This window comes from Phyllostomus discolor, chromosome 12, assembly GCF_004126475.2.
Source record: "Phyllostomus discolor isolate MPI-MPIP mPhyDis1 chromosome 12, mPhyDis1.pri.v3, whole genome shotgun sequence".
NCBI classification, from domain to species: domain Eukaryota; kingdom Metazoa; phylum Chordata; class Mammalia; order Chiroptera; family Phyllostomidae; genus Phyllostomus; species Phyllostomus discolor.
In genome coordinates, this window is record NC_040914.2 from 45,257,213 (window position 1) to 45,281,727 (window position 24,515).

The 24,515-nt window shown below is 45.8% G+C and overlaps 1 protein-coding gene across 5 annotated transcripts in view; it reads right to left on the minus strand.

Annotated features, from left to right (window-relative positions):
* UBE2Q2 (ubiquitin conjugating enzyme E2 Q2) overlaps window positions 1-23,527 on the minus strand; it is a 34,520-nt gene extending 10,993 nt beyond the window's left edge. For 2 of the 5 annotated variants that reach the window (XM_028502243.2, XM_036013198.1), the window contains exons 1-8: window positions 23,176-23,508; window positions 16,207-16,308; window positions 11,493-11,597; window positions 7,773-7,829; window positions 5,987-6,127; window positions 3,660-3,744; window positions 1,562-1,622; window positions 213-303 (exon numbers count right to left, since the gene is read on the minus strand). In XM_028502243.2, the coding sequence (XP_028358044.1) occupies window positions 213-303; window positions 1,562-1,622; window positions 3,660-3,744; window positions 5,987-6,127; window positions 7,773-7,829; window positions 11,493-11,597; window positions 16,207-16,308; window positions 23,176-23,349 (816 nt within the window). In that variant the 5' untranslated portion in view covers window positions 23,350-23,508. Of the gene's footprint in view, window positions 1-212; window positions 304-1,561; window positions 1,623-3,659; window positions 3,745-5,986; window positions 6,128-7,772; window positions 7,830-11,492; window positions 11,598-16,206; window positions 16,309-23,175 lie in introns of all 5 variants that reach the window. The other 3 variants (XM_028502242.2, XM_036013197.1, XM_028502245.2) reach the window with 3 other exon arrangements.
* Between the last annotated feature and the right edge of the window lie 988 nt (window positions 23,528-24,515).

Below are 24,515 nucleotides of genomic sequence, written 5' to 3' on the forward strand. Positions count from 1 at the left end.
CCTTTGGCTCTGTTCCGCTTCAGGAAGACCACAGCTCCCCTCCCTGCTGGGGGCTGCTGTGCCCCGGGGCACTCCTAACCACCGGGCGTGCACCTAGAGACTTGGGAGCCACAGGGGCCACACCAAGTGATACCAAATTGTTTGCCAAGGCAACTGCACAAAAATATACATTCCCACTAGAAGCATATGGCATCCCATCACAATTTTCTTACCTTAAAAGAGAAGTTAAGCAAAATATATTCTATGCCTTCTTTTTCTTTTAAGATCTGAAGATCACTGTGCAAAGGACTATCGGGATCAACCCTGAGGATTAGAAAAGAGCCTTAGACAAGGTCTAAAGCTGTTCTATGGAAAAACAAAGTACTGTAGCCTCCAACTCCTTGGGATTAAATGTTCAAACAAAGATCACAGTACTCTAAATCTATTCTCCTAAGGGGACTCAAAGTTAGCAGTCATTCTAGAGGAAATGATCGTATGTACATAATTTTCTCAGGGATTCAACAAAAGGTTTAATCTCTTTCTCTAACACTGCATTATTAGGTAAGGGGTTCAGGAGATAAATTCACCGTGGACCAGACCAGAAAAGTGAAATCTCTAACAAATGTTCCATATATTGGGTTGGCCAAAAAGTTTGTGGTTGTTGTCGTTGTTGTTTTTGGTAAGATGGTTCCAGTAGTGCTTAGTTGTCTTTAACTTCTTTCCAAAATATTGTGTTACATTGTATTGTTGTCTTCAACCTCATTGGAAACAATTTTTTGTTCCAATAGAAACAATTTTGTTAATATCAGCTTGTATTTTAAAAAACTTATCAAAATTGGTGAATTTTTGTACAGCCATTTTAATATTGAAGATGGAAAAAATAAGTAACATATTTAGCATATTATGCTTTATTATTTCAAAAAAGTATGAAAATGCAACTGAAACGTGAGAAAAGATCTGTGCAGTGTATGGAGAAGGTGCTGTGACTGATCAAATGTGTCAGGAGTGGTTTGTGAAGTTTCGTGCTGGAGATGTCTCCCTGGACAATGCTGCACGGCTGGCCGGGTAGACCAGCTGAAGCTGACAGCAACCAGACTGAGACCGTAATTGAGAACAATCGACATTACAGCATGCAGAACATAGCCAGCGTACTCAAAATATCGAAATCAATAAAGTTACTGGTGGAAATGAAAACTGTGTCCTTTATTTTATGGAGAAAGCCACACAGACTCTTTGGCCACCCCACGTGTGGAGACTGCAAACAGCTGACCATCACAGGCAGGCTCCCCAGGTCCCTCACCACGCGTCAGTGTCCCAGTCCCCGTCCGTCCCACTGACTCCATGAACACGCTTCATCCCACAGCTGGTCCTCCTTTCCTCCTCCCTTTCTCACTGCATTTACCATAAAGCCTAAGAAACAGCTCATTTCAACACCCTGAACACTATCCAGAAACAGGGTCTAATGTCCTGAGGAACAGCTATGGTGATAAAGGTATCAAATTCAGAAGGAAAATCCCCACAGTGAGAGTCTACTGTTACCACCACTACAAAGGGCAGCTCAACAGAAAAAAACGCCACTTACTTCTGCAGTTTCACGTGCCAGTCATACAAACTGTCGTTGATGAGTTCCACGGAGTAAATCCCTGCAAAGACAGGAGCTGTGTTAGCTACTCTTCCTTTGCTCTTGCACCGATTGCTCTGGTGTAAATGATACACTAAATAGTCCCTCCCTGCCCCCCCCAAACCTAAAAATATTGCTATTGCAACACGGAACTAAGCTACATTGTGAGTGTTATAAATATTTTGGGAGGGTGCTGAGTATCTCATGCCCCTCACAGGTGATTAAGGCCATTAATGAAGAGGCTTCTTTATCAATTGAGAAACTATTTACCATTAACTGTGAGGGGAAGAAAAAATTATGCGAAATCATGAGCACTTAAGACTTTTTGTCGACAACAGTGTGGTGATTGCTAGGGGGAGAGGGGCCTAAATGTAATGGAAAAATATATTATAAAGATTAAATATAAAAAAAAGACTTTTTGTCCGTACACATGCAAACATTTCTATAAAAATGGAATCCCTCTACATACATAGTTTTAGCATCTTTTGTCAACTTCTGGAGCATATATTTCCAACTTAATATATATAAATCTATTGTCAGTTTTCTTACTAATTCTATAATAATTTATTTTATGGACATACCAAAATTTAACCAATTCTACCCTGTATCTGATTATTTATTTTATACTTTTTGCAACTACAAACAATGCTGTAAAGACAAGTGATTATTTAACTTTTAAAAATAAGCCATTATTCAAATATTTAACTATATGCTATTAGGTTTTTACAGATAAACTTTCAGACTTCTTGTAAGGAAAAGTATTAGTACACATCAAACCTTCTAATAACTCAGAGACAAGTTTGACTTATCTTGTACTTTATAAAGCAGAGGGGGTTTTTTGCTTGTTTTTTATTTTTCTTTTAAGTAAGGTCTAACAATGTACATTTAATTACTCTGAGAATTTCTGAATGGATCATAATGCTACATTTCAAACAAATTAAAGTTTGGCTCTTTCTCTTAATTAATACTGTTTAGAATCTCTGTAACAATTTTACTTCAATTATAGAGATTCCACAATATTAAGTCTTTTTTAAAAAATTTATTGGGGTTACATTGGTTAAAAAAATTATATAGGTGCAAGTTGTACAATTCTATAACATGTAAGCCTTCCTGTCTGGGTAAGAGAGAGCACTCTTACGTCACACTACGAAATGAGAAAACACACACAACAGCTCATTTCAAAGTAGTACCATTAACTATCTCTACCCTAAGGGCTGATTGTGTTGTTCTGAAGAAACCATAATAAATAAAAAATCAACTAGGCAATAGATTTTGGTTCAAACAAAATATTTTCATCTTATTTAGTTTCCAAAGCAGTAAGACCTGCACTTTTTCATGTAAGAGTTAATCTCCATCAGCAAGAAGATATGGTATATACATAAAAACAATGTTTAAAGATCCAAAAAGCAAGGACAGCGTCCCCCTTATCTACAGGACATACATTCCGAGCCCCCAGTGGGTGCCTGAGCACGGACAGCACCGAACCCTACATGTGCTGATTCTTCCTGTGTGTACCAACCTGTGATAAAGTTTAATTTATAAGCTAGGCACAGAGACAAAACCCAAGAAGTAGAAATAACATAGAACAGTTACAGCACTATGCTGCAACAAGAGTTACGTGCGTGCTCCATCTGTCTGTCTCGTCACTGATGTGACAACCAGGACGGCCCCAGGGGAGCAGAGGGACGGACGTGTGCCTGGCGTGGGCACGCGGGACGAAGGGATGCCTCAGGCCCAGGGCTGGACGGAGGGCTGGTGCGAGGTTTCATCGCACTGCCCAGATCAGTGTGTACAATTTAAAACTTCTGAATGACTCCTGGAATTTTCCATTGAATACTTTCAGACCACAGGTGGGGGCTGCTAGAAGCTCACCCTGTTTTACCCATCAGAAGTCACAGCTTCTGATGACTCTGATCACAGGTGTGTTTCCCACCCCTCTACTGAAGTTCGTAGGTACCTCTGGTTTTGCCCAGTTTTTAGTGTGAAAAATGAAGCTTCCTACCAGGAAACCGAGGTGTGCTCAAGGACGACCGAGGCAGCGACACGCAGAGGCGCTCACCTGCTTTGTAGCTCTGCGACCGGTATATGTCCCTGAGCTCCTTCATGAGCCTGTCGGAGGCTTGCACAGACCCAGACACGGCGCCCTGAAACACAGAGCGCGCTCTTTACCCGGCCGCGGAGGCCGGGGGCTCGGGATTTCTGGTACAGGAACCCGAAATAAACGTTACGATGAGACTCTTTACATGGATCACCACTTCACATTTTAACAAGCCAAAAAAGCTAATTAAATTAAATAGAAGATTACGAAATTTCGACAGGACAATAAAATTGGTTCATTTACTATTTCTTAGCACCTGGAAAAAAAAAGCCAAACCTATACGTCTACATTGCCATGGCCTTTGCACTAGCCTAGCACTCTCTATGTGTCTACTTCAAATTCCGCCACTTTTTAATTCAATTTAAGAATCTATTTTTTAGAGCAGTTTCAGCTTCACAGCAAAACTGAGAGGAAGACAGAGGCTTCCCACAGAACCGCCCCGCGGTGCACCGCCTGCCGCGTCCGGGGGCGCGCTGCTCTCAGCTGGTGCGGCTGCACTGACACACAGCTTTTACCTCAGGGGCCCTTCTGGCGCTGGGCACCCTCTGGGTCTGAACAAATGGGTGCTGACATGCATCCACCATCCAGTGCACAGAGTAGTCCCACGGCCCTAAAGATCCTCTGTGCTCCCCCTATTCGTCCTTCCCCCTCCCCAAAACCCGTGCCCACTGATCGTGTTACTCTCCCCACGGTTTCGCCTCTGCCAGACTGCCGCAGAGCCGGGATCCTACAGAAGGAGGTTTTTCACAGTCGGCCTCTTTCCTCGGCAGTAAGCTTCCTCTCGGTCTCTTTACGTCTTGACAGCTCATTTCTCTTCAGAACTGCACAACATTCACGGGCCAACTAAATGATACCTCGGGTGCTCCCAAGTTTGGGGAATTACGAATAAAATTGTTATAAACATCTGTGTGTAGGTTTTTGTGCAGACATAAGTTTTCAGTTCTTTTGGGTAAATACGAAGGAGCACAGCTACTGGATCATTTGGAAAGACTATGTTCAGTTTTGTAGGAATCTGCCACATGGTGTTCCCAGGAGCCTGCACCCCACTACGCCCCCAGCAGCAGGCACTGTCAGTGGCCAGATCTTGGCCTTTCTGGTGGGTGGGAGCACCGTGCCCCTCCCCGGAGTCCCACTCATCACACCGTGAGCAGGAACATCACACTGCAGGTCTGCTTTGCAAGGTAAGAAACTGAGAAACAGGTCCAGCTCCTCGCAACTGGCTTCAGCTCTTCTCAGTGTTGGAATGTTCTAAAATGAGGACGCACTGGTATCTTGTCCTAAGACTGAGCATGAATGGAACCATTTCTCACAAGAAAAAACATGCAGAATGCCTTTTGATTTAAAAAAATATTCAGATAAAATGCTAAACGTCAGTGGCTGCACAACTCGTTGGGGTTGTTTAGGGTTACAAAGCCACTACTTTCTAGATGGGTGACCCCGAATCCTTTACTGAACTGGCTTCGCCCCGGGGCCACGTCGTCTGTGGACCAGCAAGGGCTCTGCACGCAGTGGCGGCAGGTTCTGCGGGGACGTCTCGGCAGGGTCTGCCAGGCGCAGGTGCGCGGTGACACACAGTGGTTTGGACTCCAACGTACAGACTGGAGCAATGGAGGAAGGGTCCTCAGGTTTCATGGGGTCAATAAATAAGTCTAATTAATACCGGGCACTAAGTAAACAGGAAGTGTTCAGACAGACAGCTGGACTCTCACTGGTGTTTCCCTACTCTGAGCATTTTAAAGACACAATGTCATTCCTCTTCAGAGCGACCATCCAAAGGTTCACATGGTCCACATTTTAGAGTTGAGGAAACCAAAGCCATGCAGGGGTGTCTGTTGCTGAAGTGTTCATTTCACTCCCCGTGCTGCTTCATATCAGAGATGTTGTATTAAAAGGAAAAATTACTTTTGGTTCGGCCAGGACAGAGCGGACGGGCAGGGCCACAGAGAGCAGAGACTCACTGAAATACACAGACCCCGAGCGGGAGGGGAAGAGGAGGCAGCAGCATAAACAGCTGGAAAGGGGCGGACGCAGGAGGGGATTCCAGGCCGCAGAAAGCGGAGGAAGAGGGTGGACAGTGGCTATCAACAGGTGACCAACGCACATACGTAAACAAATCAATAAATAAACAACGACACAAGGGCAACCAAACCCATGGCCCAGTCGCCGACAGGGCCAGGAGGCGGGAGGGCGGCCGAGGCGGGCACCCCGGCGGACGCCCCGCACTCGCACCGCCGCCCAGGATTACTCTAGTGCGCACGCAAGCCCGGGGTCTGGGTGGTCACACATACGTTCAGGTGGTCTTGCCTTTGAGTCTTCCTGATTTTCTCTAGTATCGCCAAATTTTCCTTTTCGATTCCTTCATCCTCTGACTTCTTCCCACTAATAGGCTCCTCTTCCTTCATCTCATAGTGATCCAAGTCTTCTATATCCTGTGGAAACCAGAAACACAGCAGCTTCTTCAAACTTGCGCCAAAAGCTAAATCACTCCTGACTCAAGGGGGAACAGAAAGGGGTGAACACATGTGTTGGTTGGGGGTCTTCACATTCCATTTATAAGGTTCTCTCTTCACATTCCAATTATAACATTCTGTTTGTATCTTATATTTTGTCTTAAAACTACATTCGAATCTGAGTAAAGCACATTTAATAGCTCTTAGCAAATAAGCCGCCTTTTACATCTGCTATAAAGAGGGGATTTGAAACAGTTTAGCACCAACATATCAAGAACCGTAACTGTTCAGACTGTGTTCTGGGAACTGCACTTGCCGCCTCCGTGTTTTCCGGCAGACCGACTCACTGCGGGGTCTGGACTGGGCAGTGACCACTGGAACCCAGACCCACCGCTCTTCCCCCTGGGCCTCCACCCCCTCGCCCCCACTACGTTCTGTCCTCACCCAGACCCTCCCCTGGTCTGGCCCTCTCTGCCCGGTCTGCCATCGGACGCTCATCCTCAGAGCTCCCACAGAGGCCCGGAGCCTGAATCTGTTCCTCCTGCAATCAACCCCCGGCCACATTCCTACCCACTGACCCTCTGCACCTGAGCGTTAACCAGCTCACAACAAAACTCATCATCACCATCTTTTTAAAACAATATTCTCAGCCCACTATTCTCCACGTAAAGCCTATTAACAATCACACCAAATAGAAAAGTTTGTCTTAAATTCAACACTTCTAGCCATCTGCCTTTTCTAGCCAACCGACCTTGCTTTCTCCTGACTCCAACACATCGACCTAGAAGGACAGCGTCCAGTGCCCCAAACGCACCGATGCCCGGGGTAGTTCTGGGCCCTTTTAACCACATTATATCAGCTGCCTACAAAGTCTTCTTTTCATCCACCCTAAGCTGACTCCTCCGAAGCCTTAAGCATGAGCTGGAAAACCTCAAAGGTCCTGTCTGTGACAAGCAAGTACACAGGCCTAAGCCCATGCCTTTGGAATCTGCTCACAAAATTATTTGATGATTTTCCAACCTGAGATAGTTCTATCATTTCTAGTGAGTGGTTCCTGAATGTTTTCTAAGTCTTTTATTCAAACACAGAACTTCTGACACTTAGTAGTTCTCCTTAAAAATAACCAAATATAGGGCCCTGGCTGGTGTAGCTCAGTGGATTGAGCATGGGCCGTGAACTGAAGTGTCGCAGGTTCGATTCCCAGTCAGGGTACATGCTTGGGTTGCAGACCATGACCCCCATCAACCGCACATTGATGTTTCTCTTTCTCTCTCTCTTTCTCCCTCCCTTCCCTCTCTAAAAATAAATAAAATCTTTAAAAAATTTTTTTGAAAATAACCAAATATAGTTTAGTATTGATTATTATGAAATGTAAGTATAATTCTAGTGCTAAATGTTAACAGCTCTTATTTTCCAGAAAGTCAAATTTAAGACATCAGATAGGCAATTTGCTCAAAAGCATATATTAAAGGTAAGACCAGATTTTAGAAATTATATCAATTCGAAATACTCTGTGGTTTTCATTATTCCACACTAACACTGGTTTATAAGAGATTAGAGAAATTAGTAAAGTTTTAAAAAATGAAGATATTTATAAAATGTTGTTCTTATATAAAATACCTACTTCACCCATCTCTTCCTCTTCCTCCTCTTCCGAAGTCACTTCTTCTGTTGTCCCATTCTGAAAAGGAAGGAGAATTTGCGGGGTGACACCGAGCCAACGGCACACCCCGAGGTCCTCGGGCACCTGTCACTGCAGCCCCACTCACCAGGAACTGACTACAGCACAAACATTGACTTTTAAATCCAGCTTTGATTTGACAAATATTTATCAGCTTTTTAAAAAGAAACATTTTTAAACAATTCAACTTAATAGATGTATTAGGAATAACAAAGGCAATTAGTCAAATATAAAGCAACTTGAAAAAAATTTAAAGACATTATAATTTAAAATGAAAAGAATGTTTTACACATACAACCATGTATATAAGGTCAATGGCTTCTTTCATTGGAAATAAATACCCTAAACCACGATTCCTTAAAATATCGGCCTTTTCAATTTTGAAAAGCCTGAATCGTTCCATAAATTCAACTGCCTTACATTTTAAAAGGTTAAATGTGTTAAAACAAAACAGACACTGCCCCAAACTAAAAATTGTAAAACAACCATTTCACTAGAGAACTGTTTTCATTTTTGACAACATGCTATTTACCAAAGAACACTTCTTTACGGACACAGCTGCCCACTCGTTCACAGCGGGTCTGAGAGGCTTTAGCAAGGGCCCGAGTACTGGAAGAGGCCAAGTTCAAAAGCGCAAGTTCCAGGACCAGAGTGTACTTCTCCGGGACACTGTACGTAAAGTTAGTAGGATCACCCCCCAGAACTTTCTTGCTACATTTGTTCCAACTACTGCTGGTCAGGATCACTCTCCTGCACAGGAGGCCTACTCTGGTGGTGTCTTGTGTGGGTGCCAGAACCAGAGAGAAAGACAGAATGTTTACATGTAACTCAACACAGCAGCAAGATCTTGGAACAGACTCGTCTCTGCCAGCAGCTCCCCGCTCCCACGCCACAGGCAGGGCACAGGAGCGCCAACCAGGAGAACAGAGTGACGGCTGCTGAGGACACGTGTCAATGACTGACACTGACCGATGGTATGATGCATCTGCAAATGAGCAGATCGCCAGTATGGCCAGGTATCTGAAGAAAACTAGCAGTCTGAGAGAAAGGCACCAAGTGGAACAAGCAGAACAACTGATGTGAAGCATCATTAATGAAGGCACTAAAATGGAGAGATCTAATTGGAATATTTAGTAGTAATTGAGAAAATGTCTCATCCAAAAGCTATAAAAAGATTACTATGCAAAGAACAAGAGAGTTCTGAGAAGTCAAAGACTCCACCCACCCTCCAAAAAATAAAACTCCATAGAACAGCCAGAAAGCACAACAGACCTGAATGAACAGGACGTTCCCCACATATCCTCAGAGGGGAGGGAAAGGAGATGGGGTGGGGGGAGAGACATGGGAATAAGAGTGAAGGGAAAAGATTGGAACAGAGATCGAATACCCATCCAGAAGACAGAGGGAAAGGAGTAAGAGAGACAGATGTTGCCCTGCTAAAGAAAGACTTCTGAATGCTCCACAGGAATATCAGAAAGAAAAACCCTGTACTTCAGTTACAGAAAAAACTGTTCCAACTTCCAGAGAGAAAAAATAAAATATAGAGGAAGCATAAGAATCTGGCAGGCATCAGAGTTTTCATCTGTGACAACAGGCGCTGGAAGGTAAAAGTGTAAAGCGTGCAGGAGGGACTCAGGTGTGAACTTAGACAGAAGCCATGTCTGGGTGTGTTCTCGTGGGCCCCCAGCCCCGGCAGAGAACTGCGCAGAGTCAGACGGGGTCTGCTGACCGGATGGTAAAAACAGACCCTGAGGATTCGAGGCACACTCTCCAGCCACAGCCCACAAACCCTTGTACCATGTACACAGTGTGACTTAATGTGAAGCTCCAAGCAGGCAACCCCAAACCACACTGTTCAGGGAGGTGTATACGGGCGACAAAACCCAAGACGGTGGGTCAGGGGGCCCCACACACGGGAAGGAGTCGCATGAGGCTTCTGCTTCTTCACCCCAGTGGCGGCCACAGGTGTCGCTATTTGTTACATCAAACTTCTGTTCATGTTTTCAGTGCACATGGCTTAAAACTGTTCCTTGTGAAATATAACAAATATACAAGCAGAAGATGGAATCCAACTGCTTAGGAAACGCATCTGTGTGGACAATCAGCACCCTGACATGAGAAATCACAAAGACGGGAGCAAACCGTGAAAAAGGCAGACAGCAGGTTAGATTAAAAAACAAAGGGGCTGATTCTTTAAAAAAATAATAAAATAAGCCAATATAACAAAACAGACAAGCCTCTACAATCCAGATGAGGGAAGCCACTTTAGAAGTGAAAAGGGGATTGCCACCATTATAACCACAGAGGAAGGTGCAGAAAGTGAATACACATCTTTACAACAGCTTCAAAGTATGGCGGAAGCGAAGATTTTCTCCAAATCTAAAATTACTAAAACAGACTGAAGAAATGGAAAATTCAAACAAACTCATACACAGAAGAGCAAAACAGATGCAGCTCAGGTGTTTATTTAAACCAGGGTTTCTCAGCCTTGGAACTATGTGGGGCCACACAGTTCTTTGCTGTGGGGGCTGTCCTGAGATTGCAGGATGTCTAGTAACATTCTCTCTGTCCACAAAATGCCACGAGCACCCCACTCAGCCAACCATGACAACCACCAATACCTCCAGACGTGTCCAAATGTCCCCTGGGAGGCAAACTTGCTCCCACAGTTGATCTAAACTCTCCCAGAGCTTAGACACAAAAAGCTCCCTAGGTCATTTTATGAGACTGTGTAACCCTGACAGTGAAATGAAACAAGAGCGTAAAAGGAAACTAAAAGACAAAACGGTATTATAGCCTCACTTGAAGCAGAAAATTCCAAAACCAGAATGTACCCACAGTGTGCGCCCCCCTCACCCGCAAATATGCAGGTGTGGAGGGTTCGTTATAGAAATGCAAAGGATGGTTCACAATCAGGAAACTTCCTCCCGTAAGCCACGAGTTCTGTTATATCCCCACGTGGAATTACATGCACTGTCACAGAAGTCACACTGATGGTGGTTTGGCCACAGTTTTTTAGACTCCACAACTCAGAAAACATACTACCCTGTCACGCTTTCTCGGGCTTTTACTTGCAGTTGTAACTCAGGCGAAATGTAAAAGGTGAGCCAAGAAAGATGGCATAAGGTCAGAAAACAGCAGATCAGAGGGGAAAAGAAAAATTTCAAGATGACAGCTGTGCAGCCAGCTCGGGGAGCAAAAACGCCCCAAGCCTGCTGCGGCAGAACCCGAGGCCTCACAAGAGAGGGCGAGCTCACAGAAGTGGGAGAGGATGTACAGGATTATCATAAGGAAGGCATTCTTACAGCCCTGATAACTGTTTAATACAGCACCTCCCGCGTGGAGGAGGTAACGTTCGGGTGAAGCTGCCTTACAAAGCACCAACGGTGCTGAGGAGGCAGCACAGGTGCGGAGCCCGGAGCATCAGCAACAGGAGGAGGGGGTGGGAGGGGGCAATTTTGTCTCTGTCATAGTACATACCAGCAGCTGCAAGAAATGAAAAGGTTATTTTTAGTACCTACAACAAAACCAAAAGAATTCAACAGCAAAAACTAACTTCTAAATAAGTTGTATAATAAATGAAAAAAAAAAAGCATCCTAGGTGTTACTTTTGCTTGAGACAATTCATTTTAGCTCTTGATCATCAGAGAAATTTTACTTTACCTGACCCGTGGGGAGGGGTTGATCTAGCATCTCAACATCCAGGTGCTTAGGAAGGTTATATAATCTGCAGAGTTCACATATCAACCACTTCAATTGCTGACGAAGCTACAAAACACATTTCGGTAAATAAGCATTATGTCAAAGAGCCCTTAGGAAACAATAATAATGCTACGACTACTGTAACCAGTCCAGGAGGAAATGGGAAAAGTTTGTTACTGCTCGATTACAGCCTACAGATAAACTAGCAGTGTTGAAAGAGGCAGGGTTAGGAGCTGCAAGTGCACGAAAGTCACTATGGCTTCAGTGCAGCCCTACAGCTGACTCCCTGCAAAACGACACCAGCAAAAAGGCAGAAGAAGGGGAGCTCCGGACACTGTCCAGTTTTCAGTTGCTAACTTTGTGTCGTGGAAACTGGTCACTTCAGACGAGTACACTGACATGTTACTGAGGCTACAAAACTCAGAGGCGGTCTGGCGGCACGTGGGTCGTAACATTATAGACTCCACAGTCGTCATCGTGTGCGGGCACAGAGCCTGACTGCCTCGGTCCGAGTGCCCCATTTGTAAAAGCAGAAAATCAAACCTACTCATCACGGCAAAGATTAGGTGAAATCTTCTGTGAAAACACTTGGAACTTAGTAGCCTCTTAAGCATCCACCTAAAACTGCAAAAATCACTCCTCAAGTGTCCATTTTTATATCCATATTATTTCATGAGCGTATTTACTTTAAGCAAGGTAACTTATGTGCATTGTTTTTCATTCATTGTTTAAAAAACATTTTCAGTGTATAAGTTTAGCAGCTACGGGTTAAGAAGAGCGGTCCACACTCAGTAGGTCTGACCAGTAGCTAGTCAGGCACAACTTACTCCCCTTCATCAGGAACACTTTCCTGGACGTGTCTGACCAAGAAAAGAGATGCAGAAAAAGCAGCAGCTTTATGAAGGACTAAGAAGATAGACACAAGATTAGAAAGGGTTAAACAAAGCAAAGAACAAGTCTTTCCAAAGTGGACAATGGAACAAGTGGGATTGAGAAAAGCTGAGCTAAAAATGAGGATAAAAAGTATCCCCAAGCTTGAAGGGCCACGAAGCCCCACAGTGGATCTGTCGCCCACCCGGTGCACTCCGGTTTGCACTAAGTGCACAGTAAGGATGCGGCCTGGACACCAACCCACACCAGGCCCCGGGGCAGGCAGCCTGGGGTAGAGTCACACTCAGTGGGAAAAACGGGTACTTCTACCAGTAATTTGCACTTTACGCTTCCCACCAAAGTGCCTGAGGGGTGTGTCAGAAACTAAGATCATGGGGAAAAACTGAAGAAACAATCAGAAGGTAGCCAGACAGGTCTCAGAAACTTCCTAGTTAGCTGGGGCAGGGGCGGGGTGGGGGCAAGAAACACTGGGATAAAAAGGACTCTCGGCTCATTCCCAGGCCCCAGGTTCCAGCACGCAGGTGAGTGTCCTTATCTCCTTCTGTCCCACTCCCAGTCCCAGAGAGAAGGCTGAGGGGAGTGTGGCCGGTCGGTGGTCTGCAGGGGCAGGCGAGGTTACAGGCAGCTGTGATCATGCTGAGCAGCAGCCATGGCACAGCCCAGAGAGGGTCACTGAGTCTATGTGAAACCAGACTCATGAGGGTTGGACGCTCGGAAGAAAGACTTTAGCCGCAGGCACAGATTTAGGAATGCCAGGAACGCAGGTGATGGTTTCAGTGCCAGGAGTTTGAGAGATGACGCAGAGAAGCACAGAGGGAGAGAAGGCCAGACCAAGGCAGGTAGAAGGAGACACAGACAGGAGGCCTGACCCTTTGGTTACCAGGTCTCGAAGGACAGAATGTGACTTGAATTTTCTACCCACACTGATCACAGAGCCTGGCACAGAAACCAGCTGATTAAAAGAAATTCCCGTGTTCTGCTGCTAGCACGCATTCCCCAGACTCACCCGGAGGAAAAGGTGCATCTAAAGCAGCACAGACACAGGTTTCCCTCAATATTGAAAACGAAAGCAGCCAGATTACAGACACTCTCCTACACCTCGTTTTTCCACTTAGAGTACCTTGGAAGGTTGTATGTGCTCTTGTGAAAAGGCTGGCTGCAGTATTTTTAACTATAACATAATATTCTACTGTAAAACTACACATGGTAACTTTCATTTAACCAGCTCTTTATCGGGGGGCATCCAGTCAGGTGTGCTGGATGGAGGAATGTTTCACCAAGGGAACGAGCGCCAGCACCCATCGCTGCAGGCAGGCCGGTACTAGGACTGCAAACAGAGCCACTGGATTTAGCAGCTACAGCTAAACACTTTTAGTGCAACAATGAAGGCAGAATCCAGAAGCTAATGAATTAAGTGAAGTGAGGGTGAGGACAGAGTATTCTGTCAGTAAACTAGGTGATGAGACAACTGGAGGAGACGTAAGAAAGAATGGAGGGCAAGTTTTGGTGGGGGGGGTGGTTCTTTTAAGTAAATATTTACTTTTTTTTATAAAATTAGGCCCAATTTTATACCCTGTGTCATTTCATTTTATGAGTATTTTTAAATAGATTTTATTTGCCTTGGCTGGTGTGGCTCAATGGATTGAGCACCAGCCTGCAAACCAAAGGGTCACTGGTTCAATTCCCAGTCAGGGCATATGCCTGGGTTATGGGCCAGGTCCCCAGTAGAGAGTGTGTGAGAGGCAACCACACATTGATGTTTCCCTCCCTCTCTTGCTCCTTCCCTTCCCCTCTCTAAAAACAAATTTTAAAAATCTTTTATTTATTTATTTTTAGAGAGGGGAAGGGAGGGTAAAAGAGAAGGACAGAAACATCGATGGATTACTTCTTGTAGGTGCCCCAGCTGGAGACCACAGACCAGGCATGTGCCCCAACTGGGAATCGGATCAGCAACCTTTAGCTTTGCAGGATGACATCCAGCCACCTGAGCCACGTTGGTCAGGGCTGTGAACATTTTTTTTGATTATTCAGACACTGGAAAACAACCCCACTCATTTATACCATCACAAAACTTATACTTTAGATCTTTAGAGAAGGAGGCAGTCGGGAGGGTGCCGTCGTTCCTTCCCTGTCCTGTCACCCTTTGCTAGAGATGAACACACTTCCTCTGGCTTTACATTTTTACCTCTAACCTTCATCACTCTCAGACTAGCCTTTCCTTTGAAAATACTCTTTAAACTGGTGTTCTTCTGTCCTCAATTTTAGGAACAAATATGTTTAAACCATTTATAACATATTTTGACAAAAATGTGAGATAAGACTCTGACTTCCCCAAATGTCAATTCTCCCAGTACAATGAACAGAATAATCTGTCCTCTTCTTCTCAGCACTTCACCTCCACTGAACCTACACTAAGTTCTCAATCGCACAGCTCTTTCTAAACCCCCACCGCCTTTGCCCACGCCATCCAGCACCAGCACTGGGTGCTGCATCTCCTATCTAGCTGAACAAATCTCCCTCCATTGCTTTTTTCCAACCTCATTATTATTTTTTATTATTTACTCTTCAAAACAAATGTTAGATTCATTTTCTCGAGTTTCAAAATTATGCCTGTTTGATTTTTCTACTGGAATTGCATTCAATTTATAAATTAACATGGAGCTGTGGAGAGAATTAACGGATTTATAATACGAAGTCTGCCCACCTAGGACCACACTGAGTCATTCACTTGGCACATCTATGTGATGTTCTTGATACACTTAAGTTTATTCCTAGTATTTCATTTTTTAAATTTAATTCTAATAGTCAACAAAATACTTTTCTACTGTATTTTCTAGCTGAGTATAGCTGATTTGGGGGGAAATACTGATTTATATATAATAGCACTTTTAACCAGTCATCTTAAAAATTGTTTTTCAGTTGATTCCTTTGAATTTTTTAAGGTAAGTAATTACATCACCTGCAAATAATGACTAATATTTTTCTATAAGGACTTTATGACATCATGGGAAAATGCAATGATAATGTTAACTTTAAAAAATGATAAAAGTATGTAAAACATGATCTCTATTCTTTAAACGCATATATAAAAGTATGTGTATTTTAGTAGCAAAGAAAAAATACTGAAAGAAAAAATACATCATGTCAACCACAGTTACAGCAGGCTGACATATTATGGAAGATTGTTCTTTTCTCATTTTTAAAATTTTACTAGTTCTCTCGCAGAGGTTACTGATTAGTTTCACAACCAAAGAGAATTATTTTTAAGTGGAGTTACATTCCCTCATACATGTGTATGGATGTTACATGATTTATAAGCGTGAAACCTCCTGTGCGTACCTTTGGCTCTCTCTGCAGTTCCGACTCCCGAGAGAAACAGGGATTCCCTCCCTAACGGACGCGTGGACGTCATGTTGCCATTGTCGCCCCTCGAGTCTGCCTTGCTGGCCCTTTTCCCTTTTCCCACTCCCCTCCCGGGCCAGTGGTCCCTACCAAAAATGCTTGCTTGATTAATGGCTAGAATTCATGGAGAAAGAGAACACCTAATTCCTGATGCAAATTAAGACTATACCTCATGGGGAATAAAAAAGAGAAACCAGGATGTGAGCAGTAGATTTTGAAGTACTAAAACAAAAACAAATTAAAAAACCTGGTCTCTAATCGCTCTAAGATTATCAAATAATCATTAATCAGGCTTTTTACATCATATTACCTCTTAACATTTAAGCTCTATCATGCAACATTCATGAGGGAAACCAGAAAGGAGCATGGATTATTTTCTCACCGAACTGTTGTTCTTAGTATCTTCTAGACGTTCCAGAACTGAGGTCAGATTTGGGTCATCAGAGTCCACAAACCATATCGGCGAAGACGATGGGTAAGATTCCTGTTACAGAGACACCTAGTTAAACACCCTTGAAACAGATGAACCTGCTATGCAATTAAACCACACCGTCCAACAGTAAGACAACCACGGATTCAAGTATAATATGCCAGGGGACAGAAGGGCAACATATTAAAATCCACATATGGAAAAACAAATTTCCTTTTATGGATTTCTTTTAAAGACTTTATTTTTAGAGAAGAGGGAGAGAAATATCAATGTGTGGTTGCCTCTCACACACCCCCAACTGAGGACCTGGCCCACAACCCAGGCATGTGCCCTGACCAGGATGTGATCTGGCAACCCTTTGCTTCACAGTCTGGCACTCAATCCACTGAGCCACACCAGCCAGGGCTGGATTTAAAAAACAAAACAAAACAAAACAAAACACAGTTTAATGGTTGAATCTTGCCTGTTCCATGTTACATAACATATAAGTCTAAAAACAAACAAAAAATGATTTTACCCAGTAAGCAGTATGATTTAAAACAAACAGAAGATAATACACTGCAAAAGTTATGTTTTACCAAAAGCAGAATAAAATGGAATTCGAGCACCAAGAAAGATGGGCTGCCTTCTATCATGGCCTGAATTCTCAACTATAACATTTTTAAAGGATTTAAAAGCTGGAATCATAATAAATCTTTTAAAAAGCAAAAACAAATTTTGAAAAACAACCTTGAAATACAATCTATAGATTTAAGCTTTACTACATTTGCCTTTTTAATATAAAAAGCTACATTTCTAAACTATGTAGATGACATCTATGATTTTTTTTTTAAAAATCAAGCAAAGGGCCATATGTCTAAACACATGAATTCAAATTCTTACAAATGCTAAAAATGACGTTAAAAAATCTATTCACTATCCTCATTGCTTTCTGAGTAGCGTAAATACAGCAGTTACTTAAGATTTACTTCGGATTTTTCTCCATTACAGAATTGGCCCTAAAATCAATCCTTTAAATTATTTTTTTTTCTAGTAATTTTCCACCCCTTATTAGATTCTAGGGAGGAATGTAGTTTCTAAAGGAACACACTTCTTAAATGAGGTTAAGATTACTTCTTTTTTTTATTTTTTTTAAAGATTTTATTTATTTATTTTTAGACTGAGTGGGAGGGAGAGAGAAAGAGAGGGAGAGAAACATCAATGCGTGGTTGTCTTTCACACGCCTCATTCTAGGGACCTGGCCAGCAACCCAGGCATGTTCCCTGACTGGGAATCCAACTAGTGACCCTTTGGTTCTTAGGTCAGCACTCAATCCACTGAGCCACACCAACCAGGGCAGATTACTTCTTTTTAAAAATATATTATTTATTTTTTTAAAGAGAAGGGGAAGGTGGGAGAAAGGGAGAGAAACATCACTATCACATGGCTCAGTTGCACAGCCCCCAACTACGGGCCTGGGTCCACAACCCAGGCATGTGCCTTGACTGGGAATCAAACCAGCAACCTTTGGGTTTGCAGGACAATACCCAATGCACTGAGCTACACCAGTCTGGGCAAGATTACTTCTAAAATATATCTGGTGTTAGAAAGCAGAAGGAACAGTGACATGGCTAACCGTATGGCTCCTTTCAGCTTTCACTTGTCATAGCGGTGGGGTTTGAGACAGGCAGTCCCCTTGAACAGCCACTGCCTGTGTGCCACAGCTCAGAGGCCAGTGCTGTGCCTGAACACTGTGTGGGCCACCTCTAAAATGCTCCCAGTGGCTCTGCCTGGGTAGCTCAGCTGGTCAGAGCACATTCTGGATTTCCCAAGGCTGCGAGCTTCATCCCCATCAGGGCACATTACAAGAGTCAACCAATGAATGCATATAAGCAGAATAAGTGAATTCAATGAATTCAATAAGTAGAACAAAACAAATCAATGTGTCTGTCTCTGTCTCTCTCCCCCCTTCCTCTCTCTTTGTCTAAAATCACTACAATAGAAAATTAAAATATGAAATAAAAGCTTGAAGGGTCAGTTGTCTGTGACCACCACCATAAAAGCTACCATAAGCGGGCAAATTTCAACAAGTTCACCACCACTACCATTTGGAACCACAGAATGGTGTGTTGTACTAATGCGAGGTGTCGCAACTCAAGGCCAATCAAACAAACGTCTTTGCCTGCCAGTGCTTAGGAAAAGGAGTTCCTGTCTCGTTCAAAAATCCACCACATGACCAGTGTGTGGCTCTATACTCTGTAAGGCAGCTGCCAGCCAACTGCCCACCTGAATGCCCAGTTTTCGGTACCTTCCCAAATGACTGGACACGGCCATCTCCGAGGATTTCACCCTTTTTTGAAAACTTATGTACACACTTCTTGTTATAAGAAGGATTATAACAGTTATAATTTCTTCTGGAGGCCAATTAAGGGACACATTCCTTTCACAATTTGCTGTTCAATAAATGTGGAGTGGAAAATAAAATAAACTCATGGAATTACCATCTAGTACCTTAATAAAATTCTAACCTTCTGACAACATTAAAAGAAAGTTACAAAAAGTCAGAAAAAAAGAAATTGCTCCCTGATATTAACCACTTTACAAGTAAACAACTAAGTATCTAACATGACCAGAGCCCACAGAAGCAGAATGGGAACCCTAACATGAGGTTTAAAAGAAAAAAAAGCACACATACCCCTGAGATCAGAAAAATGCTTAAGCGTTCCAAGCAGCAAATTAGAGCTAATCAGAACATTCCACATGCCCTGACCGGTGTGGCTCAGTGGGCTGGGTGTCGTCATGCAAAGGGAAAGGTCACCAGTTCCATTCCCGGGCAGGGTACATACCTGGTATGGCCAGGTCTCTGTTTGGGGGCATGTGAGAGGCAACAGACTGATGTTTCTCTTACACGTGGACATCTCTCTCCCTTTCCTTCTTTCTCCCTTGCCCTCTCTCTAAAAATAAATAAAATTTAAAAAAAACAAAAACCTTCTATGTGAAGGAGGCAAAAGACAATGGCTAAAGAGGATTCCAATCACCTAATGTTCAGGGACCAGTGGGTGGTTTCCTTGGTTCGGAGTCTACTATCTTCCAGAATGATCTTTTAGAAGGCAGCAGAGAACACAGTTTACAAGGGCCTTGACAAAAGGGGCTCCTGCTTTACCACTCTGGCTCTCAAGTAATGTTTTACATTCAGCAGTGACTGTCTCAATTCAACTGCCCACCCCTCAACCAGCTGACATTTATCTAACACTATCCTTTTCCAGGTCTAAGGAAGTTTAACAGAACAAAAAATCAAGTTACTAAGGGACACACCATTCATAACCTGGAAACCTAAGTCTCCTCTTCATATGTCTGTTCCTTTCAAGGAAGGGCACAGAGAAGGGGATGAGGGAGGATAGATAACCACTTGGAATTTGACTCTATATTATGAATTGGTCAGATGAATGAAAACAATGACTCCTCTGGCTCAAAAGTAGCACTTAGGTGCTTACCATGACAGTTCTGGTATTTCCAAGTGATTGTCTCAGAGTTTAATTTGGAAAGGCAATCTGTCCCAGGAGGACAGACCAAAGAAAAGGTCTTGGGCTCTTTAGTCAAGTTTCATTCATTATTTCCTTTGCATAACCTCAGTTAGGCAACTTTTCATCAGTGTCAAGACCAGAAACACAGAAAATTAAGAAATTGACAGCACTGATTTATTTCCCATGAAAAGCTACCTGTGTCTTGACCAAGAATCAAACCAGCACTCATCACTTTTACATTTACAGAGAACATTACCATTGGTACAGAACTTTCTTATATATGCTTTCACATGAGGCAAAAAGATTATCTATTTCATAGAAAAACAGAATTGGTTTGCTTAAAGTCTCAACTACTTTGGTTAAGGTCCCAGCTACTAAGTAAAGAATAAATATTTTTCTCTCCCATAAACTCAGAGCTCTAACATTTTTTAATTTACTATCTTCCTGCTGGGAGGGAGGGGGGCTTTTGGGCAATGATGAATAGAAATTTAATTAAACAAAAAAGTTCCACTACAAGTAGCCTGGCAAATAGCCACATATGCAGAAAGAGTAAGGATTTATGATACACAAATAATAAAGTATGAGGGTTTATTAGTTTACTAGCTAATTTACTTCTTGGTGGGGGGGTTCACTGTAACACAGCAATTTCCTACCAAAAAGTCCATAAAAGGAGTAACGAAGTTGCCAAGTTATGTTAAATGTTTCAAAAGGACTAAAAGAAAACCGTGCATGAGCTCCCAATAAGGCCGCACAGGTTATTAAAACAAGCTGTTTTGCCTGCAGGTTCGCTCACAACAACGAGACGCGAGCACTGACTGGCAACCAGAGCTCTTCACTGAACATGGAAAACCAGTACCTAGGTTTTCATGACAATCTTTCTATCACAAGTTCATTTTTTCATTAATAAAAAGACTCCTTGAAGTTGCAAATAGCACTCTTGGCCCTTCGTATTTAAGACTAGGACAAATTTATTTTAAAAAAATGTAGCTCTTCCGGGTGCCTCGAGGGCACAGCTCAATACTCAAAAAATGTAGCTCAATTCCCTTAGCCTAGAGAGCAAAACATCAATGTTTTGTTTTTCGCTTCTTAAAACTGTCTTTTGTATGAACTTGAAGTCAAATTACAGATTTCCTATCAAGCCCTCAGTGACCCCTTAAATACTTCTGCACTGTCCACAACACTATCTTGATGTTGTTTGTACACACTTTGGACAAACTTCTGACAGTTAACTTACACAATAGTTACGATTTTTGTTCAACAGAATACAGCTAGAACAGTTGAGTTCTACTCAACTCAATAGAACAAATATTTACTGAGCATTTACTGAGTGAAAGATGAAACGCATAATTATAGGATATTCTCTCCTGCCATCATAAAAAAAGATGATGAAAGACAAACATCCAAGACAATAACAACAGAACATAAGGAAACATAAGCAAAGCAGTAAATAGTAAGGACGATGAAAGGGAGGAGGGGAGACAAACACCAGCGTGAACTGAATATGACCAGAGGCCCTGGAGCGATGGTCAGACGGGCGAAGACGACTGGGGTGGAGTGAAGGGGCACCTTCCCACAGCACAAACTGCTGGTGCGGAATCCTGAAAGAAGAAGGGGCACAGCACCTTTGGATGATTATCTAGAAAGTACGGCACACAGGTGTGTAAGGAACAGCCGGTGAGGTACCATTCACTCCAACATGACAGAAACTGCGAGAGGATGCTCCTTGGTAAGTATGACAGAGCCTAGCATCGCAATCCGAGCAGTGTCTCCTGGTGGTACCGTTATGCTGGTGCCCGCCAAATCCCCTTGTCACTGGGTGTCTAACTCACTTCCCGCTGCGCTTCCTAATCCAGGTCATCGCTCAGCATCTCTGTGCGCGGCAGCCTCCAGCCTGGTTGTCAATGGGGCCCTGCTGGCACTAGAGGTGGGATGAGTCTTTGTCGTGGCAGACTGCCTGAAAATTACACGTCGCCTGGCATCCCTGTACCCGCGGCACTAACTGCCAGCCCCGCAGCACCGCCACCGGGATGGCCAAACCACGCACACCTTCCCGAAGGCACCCGGTGCGGAGCCCCACTCCTCGTCCTGGATGGCAGACACAGTCCCCTGAGTTGTGGGCGTGTCGAGCGAGCGGCTCCCCACGGCCGCCGAGGCCACTCTCCCACCATGCGCACCAGCCCCGCCGTTTCCTGGCCGTGCCCCAGATTCCACCGTCCGAGAATCGTCACCGCGGAGCTCGGGCTCCTGGCTGTCGCCCACTGCCTGTGCTCACTCCCGCTTCCTGCTTCCCATTGTTGGAAAATCTTCCCCTCCGCGCTGGGCTTCTCACGTCTCCATCCTGACGTCTCTCCACTTCTGAGCAACCCACCCTTTCTCGAGCGTCGGTGTCTTCCTCCGCCGAGTTTCCTGTGCGTGCAGCGCTCTCCGGCTCCCTTCGACATTCTATTGCACTCACCTGTGACAGCGCGGCCACTGCCCCGCCCGCCGCCGCTACAGCGCCCCCAGCCCAGCGCAGCCCACAGTGAGCGCCGCCTGGGGCTTCCCTGGCACCGCAGAACGGGGTCACACCTCGCTGCAGAAACCGGAGCCCCAGGAAGACGGAGCTCTGAGAGAGCGGGGACTGCTCTGCCCCGATCCTGCATGGCTATAGGACCCACGGCACTTAGATGCTCAATAAACCACTCCGTCCTCCGCCAGCACAGCGCTTGCCCGAACTGGTTTTTCCGGAAATACACAGCTGCTCCTCCGGAGAGCACTCAGAAACCCATTTTCATGGCAATCGTGGCCGCTTCCAGGCCTCGGCCAACTCCCGAGCGGCCGCGGACTTCCTCACGCAGGAACGCGGAGGTGCCACGGGGCCTGGGTCAGGGCCGCGGGTCCGAGGGGCACGTCCGCCCCGCGGGTGGTCCCCCGGCCCGGGGCTCCGAGGAGCCTCCCACGTCCCTGAGAGGCAGCGGGAGGGTCCCTGCGGCCCCGTGACAGGAAGTGGACGGTGCCCACTCAGGGCACCTGCGCGGCCCGCTGCACGGCGCCGCATCTCCCTCAGCCGCCCCGGGTTCGGGTCAGCTCCTCCCGACACGCGGACGTGAAAAGGCGCCGGTGGGTGCGCGGCCTGACACCCTGAGTCGGACAACTCCAGGGCCTCTCCCCGGTCCCCAGGGGTCCCCGGTCCCCACCGCCCGTCCCCGCCACCCGCACAGCCGAGCGCGGCCATGGCGACCCCGGCGCGCCGCCGTCCCCTCAACTCCCCGCACCCCCCTCACCCCGCGGCGACCCGGCTGCGAAGGAGCAGCGGCCCAGCTCCGGGGCGCCCAGCCTCGCGTGGCGGCGGCCGGCCCCCGGCCGGGCGTCTTTGTCCGGGCCACCCCGTCCCAGGTCCCCCCGGCCCGGCCCGGCCCGGCCCGGCCCGGCGCCGCACCGTGATGTTGCAGTGCAGCGTGAGCGCCGCCGAGGCCGCGCCGCTCGGGGGCCGCACCAGGAACTGGCAGTGCAGCTCGTCCAGCTTCCAGCTGACGATGCGGAACCGCTCGTGGTTCTTGTCGAAGATGGACGCCAGGAACTTCAGCTCAGCCTTGAGCCCCGAAACCGACATCCTCCCCTCATCTCCGGCCGGGAGCCAGGCCCGCGCCGCCGTCACGGCCGGAAGAAGCTGAGGGCGGCCGGCCGGGCAGCGGCCCTTTGTAACCGACGCGGCCGGCAGGAGGCGGCAGCCCGAGGCCGAAGTGGGCTACACGACACCGCCCCGCCACCGGCAGAGGCCGCCCGCCCCGCCCTCGGCCCCGCCCTCGGCCCCGCCCCTGCCGCAAAGCCTCGCCCCGCAAGGCCCGCCCCCTGCGCAAGCCACGCCTCCGCTGCCAGCGCGCCCCATGGGGTCCTGCCTCGCGCTCTAGCCTGGGCGACGGCTGGTTGGTGTCGGGTCACGCTCCGCTCATCCGGGGCCCCGGCTCGCTCCGCTTTCACTCTCTTCCTCCTATGGAGCCTTTGCCCTGCATCGCACGCCGGCAATACCGCTCTCACCTCCGTGCGGCCGCCTCGCAGACCATGCCCTTTAAAGTACCGTGCAGCCACCCTGAACCACATCGGCACCTATCACTATCTGACCTTTTTTCCTGCTCATTTGTTCATTGTCTCTGCCCAACACCAAGGTCTTATTCAGAGCCGCAACCCCAGGACCTAGAACAAGGCCTTTACTATGTTGGCACCCAACGTGACTGAATGGACGCTCCTGTCTGGAATCCCAGCACTGACGCCGCCCCTGGCACATACTAGGGCCTCTGCAAATGGATTGGTGCAAGGGAAGGGCCTTTTGCTGGGTTTAATGCTCTGCAGTGCCATTTTGAAATTCTCAACGATTTTTCAACAGGGCACCCTGCGCTTTCCCTTCATACTGGTCCTGACTAGAGTTACCTAGTCGTCCCTGGCCCCTAAACATCTCTGGCTTCAGGATCTCCCTGTGGTCTCTAGTCTACTGGTCCCCTAGCTGACAAAACACGGAACACAGGAGATACGAAGTCCACTGATTGAGGAACATTTTAAATGCTTTTATTTGTTTTTACCTCTCAGATATCGCCTTCTAGTGCTTCTTAGCCTTTCAGGGGGTCACGGACCCCTTTGAGAATCTAATAAAAGCTATGATCTGTCTTCCCCAGGAAAATACTTCCCCATGAAATGTGTATTTATGGGGGTTCATGGGCCTGGCACTAGAAATACCACCTCAAACTGGGACTGAGAGAGGGGGTTCCAGCCCCAAGCTCTCAG